General features: G+C 30.1%; 4 protein-coding genes across 4 annotated transcripts in view; 3 read left to right on the forward strand and 1 right to left on the reverse strand.

Annotated features, from left to right (window-relative positions):
• LOC108691547 (zinc finger CCCH domain-containing protein 10-like) overlaps positions 1-5,209 on the reverse strand; it is a 14,057-nt gene extending 8,848 nt beyond the window's left edge. Inside the window, exon 1 of the mRNA XM_018199333.1 lies at positions 5,126-5,209. The gene's annotated coding sequence lies outside the window, so the exon portion shown is untranslated. The remainder of the gene's footprint in view (positions 1-5,125) is intronic.
• LOC108691548 (G patch domain-containing protein 11) lies at positions 208-2,346 on the forward strand. Its single transcript, XM_018199334.1, has 2 exons — positions 208-625; positions 1,502-2,346. The coding sequence occupies exons 1-2, from the start codon at positions 412-414 to the stop codon at positions 2,020-2,022; spliced, it is 735 nt and encodes a 244-aa protein (XP_018054823.1). The 5' UTR covers positions 208-411; the 3' UTR covers positions 2,023-2,346.
• On the forward strand, positions 2,490-3,393 carry LOC108691549 (partner of bursicon). The gene is made up of 2 exons (XM_018199335.1): positions 2,490-2,786; positions 2,879-3,393. The coding sequence occupies exons 1-2, from the start codon at positions 2,538-2,540 to the stop codon at positions 3,047-3,049; spliced, it is 420 nt and encodes a 139-aa protein (XP_018054824.1). The 5' UTR covers positions 2,490-2,537; the 3' UTR covers positions 3,050-3,393.
• Positions 3,788-7,488, forward strand: part of LOC108691461 (bursicon) — a 4,305-nt gene continuing 604 nt past the window's right edge. The window contains exons 1-4 of the mRNA XM_018199211.1: positions 3,788-3,839; positions 4,885-5,013; positions 5,135-5,301; positions 6,833-6,958. Of these exons, the coding sequence (XP_018054700.1) occupies positions 3,788-3,839; positions 4,885-5,013; positions 5,135-5,301; positions 6,833-6,958 (474 nt within the window). The remainder of the gene's footprint in view (positions 3,840-4,884; positions 5,014-5,134; positions 5,302-6,832; positions 6,959-7,488) is intronic.

The following is a 7,488-nucleotide window of genomic DNA, read 5'->3' on the forward strand; positions in this document are numbered from 1 at the left end:
TATATTAATTACAAAAAAATTGTATAATAAATAGAATGATTTTCAATCGTATAATTTATTTTAATTTAAATTATTAAACTCGAATTTTTCGTCGGAAAGAAAACAGCCTTAAAATTTACAGGAATCGACTTTTCCAACAAAGAGAATATAACCTTTCAAGTTCAAGCATAACCTAAAAAAAAAAAGAGCGCATTGAACGTTGCGTCTCGTAGAAAGAGTATTTTTACAAGCAAATATAAATATTCGAAAGCTTGGATCGTCGACGTCATTGCAAGAGAATTTCTGAGATGTTACATTTGTGATTAAGATAATAATTGCCATCATTACATACATCTTGTGACAAAATCTATTATTCCGTTTCCAGTGTTTCATGTAATATTTTCCCATAAATAATCAATTTCGCTCCGAACGATGTCAGACGATGAAGATTATATGTCTGATAAATTTCTACAAGATACCGAACGAAATATCTCGTCGAGTCTTATATACAGACATTCTGATAAAAGAGAATTTGCATTAATGAAGAAAAAAGCTGAAATTCAATCTAGAAACAAGTCAATACATGTAGTCGAAGCAGAAAAAAGGGAGGAAGGCTTGTCATCTGCTATTACCAGTGCAAATAAAGGTCTACATTTTGTACATATTATATGTAGGAATTGATTGTGTATCACACTTGTAAAAATTACGAAAGTAAGCAAATATATTAAAAATTGATCAATGAAGTTATAAATATTTTAATAAATTTGTTAATTTTTATAATTTTCATCAAGTTGTGAAAAATACATAATCAAACAGATAAATTCGCAATGTGATAAGAATGTAAAAAAAAATACTGATAAAAATTTGATATTAGAGACTATAACAGAGTCTGGCTACAAGCAATTTTGTCAAAATTCTGAGAAATGTAGTATATATATTTCTCCATATAAAACAATATAAGATTCTTAATTTTGAAAACAATAAAATAAAGGATATATAAGATTCGATTTGACAATACTGAATGTAAAAAAAAATTTAAATTATTATTAATTTATAATACTATAATAATTTAATAATTTTTTTACACTCAGTATTATTAAATTGATTCTTATATGTCCTTTATAATAATTTTATTACTTCTCTGTGTACGCGCGCGCGCCCACACACACACACACACACACACACACACACACACACACACACACACACACACACACACACACACACACACATCTATATATACAGCTATTTCACTTAACTTATGCTTTAATTAAAAATACAAAGTGAGATTAAATTGAGAGTATATTGTTTCACTTATAATCTTAATTAAAGTTAAGTAATTAACTTAATTAAAATTAAGTAAAATAAAATGAAACAAGCATATGTAAAGTGAAATAGTGTATACATAAACAGGGAATAATATGTACATGTATCTTTCTCTTTCATAGAATTTTAACAAAATTGATTGTGGCCAGACTCTGTCATAGAGTCTCCAAATGATAAATAATTATTTTATTTTTAGGTTTTGAAATGTTGATGAAAATGGGATACAAACCTGGTCAAGGAATAGGCAAGACTCAATCAGGAATGACTGAGCCAATTTCTGTGGAAGTGAAAGTGGATAGACAAGGTCTAGGCAAAACATTAAAGAAAGATACATATAAACCTAAAAATACAAATGCAAAATTAAATAATATGGATACCAGAGATTTCCGTAACAGGTTGGCCCAAGAAAAAGCGGAACAGCTGCAAAAGATCGATTTATACAAAAGTCAAAAGGTGTGTCAAGAATTGGACACTAAAGAAAACATCGAAAAACCTGAAGAGTCATGGTTTTGGGTAGAGAACAAAGAAGAAAAAGAAGATGATGATACTCATGACGATATCGAGGATGACCAAATTTTCAATAATTTAGAAAAACTTGACATTCTTACTAAATATTTAAGAAAAAAATACTTTTACTGTATCTGGTGCGGAACGAAATTCAACGACGAAGATGATTTAAGAGATACTTGTCCGGGAAGTACAAGAAACGATCATTGAGTTAAATAGAATATTATATTTATAATTACTTAAATAATAATTATATTTATATTATATTAGAAAAATGATATCAATAAATTTTGGACATCACTAAAAACATTCTCCAATCTTGTCGAGCGTGTACCTCAAAACATGATAAACACACAACGAAAGAATCCTAGGTAAAATTAAATTACTTAAATATATGATCAATTCCATTATGTGATACGCGAGACATAAAAAACCCATTAGCGGATATAATGCAAAACATTGAAAAAGCAATATTCCGGACGAGAAAAAATCGAGTATTGAGCAACTACTACGAACAGAAGAGTCTTTACTTCCTCACCCTTTCGATTGAACTACGCTATTAAAGCAGCAGGGGATCATTACGACCTTTGGCTTTTATAGATGACGAGGAAGAGGGGTGAAAAATTACCTATAAAAGCGTCTGTTTGATTCTCTCTCCTTTCATTTTACCTGGAAACTTCTACGGTGATTTGTTTGTTAAATATATCAATAAAAACAATATTATAATGTTGGTAGCTTCAAAGTCTCTGCTAGTTCTCGTGGTTTATGTTACAATCAGCGATGCTGAAATAACCGAGATAGATGACGAAAGTTGTGAGACTCTACAATCGGAAATACGCATCACTAAAGACGAATATGATGAATTAGCACGTTTGAGAAGAACATGCAGCGGTGATGTATCGGTCACGAAATGCGAAGGATTCTGTAACTCGCAAGTACAGCCAAGCGTCGTCACTACTACGGGCTTCTCAAAGGTATAGTATCATGTGACATTTCGCGAATGGAAAGATGTATAAGAAATATATGCCTTTAATTATCTATTTAATTATCTATTTTACACATACAGGAGTGCTACTGTTGCCGTGAGAGTTATCTGAAGGAAAGATTTGTTATTCTAAATCATTGCTACAACGCGGATGGGATCAAATTGATAGGCACGGATGACGAAGTAATGGAAATCAAGATACGGGAACCCGCCGAATGTAAATGTATAAAGTGCGGCGACTTTGCGAGATAAGACAGCAACAACTTGAAATATAAATTATACATTTTCTCAGCAGTGAAATTGCAACAATTATATATAACAGTTATATCAACAGATAGAAAAGAAATTATTATATTGTAACGTTGGTAAAAATAAATAGTATTTCCGATGCATTATGTGATGTGAATCTACTCGTAGCCCCAATTATACAGCTCTAAAATATATGTATATGCACATTTTTACATGTGATGATAAATACAAAACTCTCAAAAGTTAATTTTCTTTAAATATATTTATACATACATGTATATAATTTAATCCTGTATATATGCATATTTTAAGATAAATATACATCATTTAAATTAAAATTTAATATACTTGTTTCACAATTCTTTATTTACGTACCTGTTATATGCATAATTTGTAATAATATATTTATAATGTTGGAGCGCATTTAGCATATAATTTACGTTATATGTATATTATATCCCTATTGGGATTTCAGAAATAAAAGCGCATTTATCAATAAAAGCAGGTTCTGAATATAATATATATAATATATAAATATTGAACCCAAAAATAACAATTTTCCTTTAATAAAAGGTGCTAACGCATGTCATAAATAGTACAAATTTGCATTTTTTGAGCGATTAAACTTTTTGAGTTTTCAATTCTTAAGGTACCTTTTTGTGCTGACGCTCGACGCTCATTTTCAGTGTCAAAATAAGTCACGTTGACAAAATAAATCACGTGATTTATTTTGAGCCAAAAATGAATATCGAGTGTCAGCATAAAAAGACATCTTTAGTAGTTAACACCTTTAGTAATTAAAAGAAAAATTTAGAAAATTGGAGAAAAGAAAATTGTTTCAATTTTCGATACAAGATATTTCATTTTAAAATATTTATTAAATTCGCTTAAAATATTTACTATGTAATATAAGAAAAAGCATTATTAAATAGTGCAGCGGAGCAAATTACTTTATAATATAATTACTTTATAATTTCACAATCTAGTTCATTGGTCTATCTGTCCGAATGTCCGTCCGCAATATTTCTTAGAAACGGTTCAATTTTTTTAAATCTTCTGTTTTCGATAATAGATACTTAAGGAACCTAATTCCGTCAAGACAAAGTTGACATCAATTGACTATAACAAGGGTCAAAAATCAAAATTAATAAGATTTTCAATAATGTAGGCAAAATTAAACGGTTTAACTTTTTCAAAGTCTGTCTTATTTCGGCATTTTTATTAAATTATACACATGTATGTGTAAGTGCTATAGTAAATATTTTCTACAATATATTCACAGTTTAGTCTGTCATTATATATTATTGCTTAAAGCAATAAAATATTATAAATATTTTGATCTCACAAAGTTTTTAATTTTCGAAATTTTAAACATCTTCAGAAAACTTAATTCAAAATCAAAATATTGTTCAACAAAATTAAGTAGAAATGCATTTAAGAGAATTAAGATACTGATTTAATTATTCTTTTTTAAATATTCTTATTTTAATACTCTTCAAACTAAATACATGGAAATATTTTACATAACAATACTTGACTTTCTCCATTATTTATAAATCAATTCTTATCTTTATTATTAAAAATTTACATAATTTTTAAATTATGTGCACAAAATTGTGCAAATATTTGGTCATGAGAATACAATTCTTTTTATCACATAAGAATATTACATATATATAATAATTTTTAAATGAAATTATGGAATAAAATTTAATTAACAAGCTCTAGTTCAAGTACTGTATATATAAATTTAGCGAACATGTAGGAAGCATTTTCTCGTGTACATTCTTTATACATTTATATACGTAGATTTTCTAATATATAACACTAAAATATAGTAGAAGAAAGGGAAAAATGCGACCACCTATGGTGTATAAAAGCTTGCGACATAGGATCTATAAGCACAGTAAGGTACCAGGAAGAGAAGGCAATGTACCGTTTGAGAAGCAAGCTCTTTCGTTATTTTGGTAAATAAGCTAAGAGTATATTTGCAAAATAAAATTCATTTTCTGTTGTATTTTTTGCAAATTGCAAGTAAAATAGATAAATGTTATAATAATACAGTATTTTTGTACTTACCATATACAGTGATCAATGGATTGCTGATATGCTTGTTGTACGGAGCTACAGAAGCAATTGTTGGAGTCGATGAGTGTCAGGCGACGCGTGTGATACACTTCCTTCAATATCCAGGTTGTGTTCCGAAGCCGATTCCCAGTTATGCGTGTAGAGGACGATGCAGTAGTTATCTGCAGGTAAGAAACATCAAGACTAGTATTCATAATCGGTAGTTCTTATTTTAAGCCCGTTTAAATAATGTCTCAAGATGCTTTAAATATTGGCCTATGTATAATTAGAGAGACAATTATTTTTGCAATAAATTATTTACAAGATTTTGAAGATGCTTGTTAGCATCAATAACATTAAATTGCTTGCCAATTTAATTTGTAATACTATTGCAGTTTGTTTGAATTGGAAATCCTATAAATTCACAAGAAATACAATATTATTAAGCATCGAAAAATTTCTTTAATCAAATATGGTGTTTTTCATTTATATATAATTAAAGATATTCACAGAACTGTATTAGTATCTTAATTTATTTAAGTCAATCTTAAGATAAGAATAAATTATGAATCTCGAACCAAAATACATTAGTAAATCTCTCAAAGCATGAAATATGGGGTCAATGCTCTATAATATATTGAAGCAAGCCATTAGTGTTTCAATTCCTAGACACTCTGATATAAAGAAAGTAGTGTTTTCTTTGTTCGGGACTTGCTGATTGACTACTACTATAAATGAAAGAAAAATAAATATTTGTTTGCGTTCCTTTTTTGAATCGAATCAGTTTTCTATAGTATAGGAAAAGCATGTTCCAGTACATCATAGAACTCACAGGGTGTCTTTTATTTGGGCTGTATTCTGAGATAAGATTGGAGCACAAATCTTCACATAATTCATAAAGCATAAGAGAATTGATCAATCGGAGTCTTTCAAAGACTCTGTCAAGACTCAATTGATTTTCTATACTTTATGCATCATGCAAAGATCCATATTCCAGCTCATACACTACCAATTATATTTAAATAGACAATCTACACTTCATATATTACAATTGTATATTATAGATCTTTTTATTGTATATGTGCAAGCTTTATGTCTATTTATATGCAATATATAACCAATGCAACTTAACTTTAATCTTAATTCAATTTCGTTTCTTTCCAGTTCTAATAATTAGGAAAAGATGAAGAATAAGTTGAATCAAGATAAAAGTTGATCAATTCCATCTTTCTTGGCATTCCATGAATACTTGTGTAAACTTGTGTTACCAAAATAAGAAGCAATGTTTATCTTAACTAATACTCAGTTCTGGGAGTAATGATACGATGCATGAACAAAAGATTCATGAATGTTTAAAAATAATGAACATATCATATTTAATACTCACGAGATACTCTGAGATAATATCCTATATAAACATTTCTAAAACTATACAAAGACATATTCTTTAAATTTTAACACTAGCAAGAATCTCGTGTTCTGTAAAAAATATATAAGCGCATAAAACAAAAATATTAAAAATATGAATTGAGTCATGGCCTAACCCGATACTGCGAAACACTTGCGATTATTATGACTGACGTTTGACATAGTTATCTCCTTTTTATCTCTCTCGCTCTATCCCTCGTAACCCAAACAAGAGAGAGAGAGAGAGAGAGAGAGAGAGAGAGAGAGAGAGAAAACTTGTACGATAAACGTGCGGCTTATTGATACACACAGGTGTCCGGGTCCAAAATGTGGCAAATGGAGAGAAGCTGCATGTGCTGTCAGGAAAGCGGCGAGAGAGAGGCTAGTGTTTCCTTGTTCTGTCCACGAGCGAAACCAGGAGAGAAGAAATTCAGGAAGGTGAGACCACCCTCGCGCGGCCGCCCTCGGACGCGGCTCGGCCGGCGGCGGCGCGAATGTCAGCTGGGTCGTAAACAGGATCGCGTGAACGTGGACGCGGTCGAGTGCCGTTCCCTCGCTCTCTCACCGATCGCACACCGATAGGATTCGCAGCAAAATCGTTTGACACGAGTTTCGTGCGGCCATATTGTTTTCGTGCGCAGCCGACCGAGGTTTCCTAATTCTTTCCCGCGATTCCTAGGGAATTCCTAACTACCATCGTTTAGGTTTTCGGTTGGCTATCCTTTTTGCAGAAGAATGAGTAACGAATATTTCGAAATTCTCTAGGATAAAAAGAAAAAAAATCAATTTTTTATCGTTTCTAAGGAATTTTGAAAAACTCATTTCGATTATCTATCTTTCGATTCTTTCATGAAAAGGGCAGACAACAAATAATAATTAATTCATTATATAATTTTTATTAATATTAATTTCATTAATAATTATATTAATATAATATTAATGTTAATATATTATTATTAATAAATTAT

This window comes from Atta colombica, unplaced genomic scaffold (genome assembly GCF_001594045.1).
Source record: "Atta colombica isolate Treedump-2 unplaced genomic scaffold, Acol1.0 scaffold47, whole genome shotgun sequence".
In the NCBI taxonomy this organism is placed as follows: domain Eukaryota; kingdom Metazoa; phylum Arthropoda; class Insecta; order Hymenoptera; family Formicidae; genus Atta; species Atta colombica.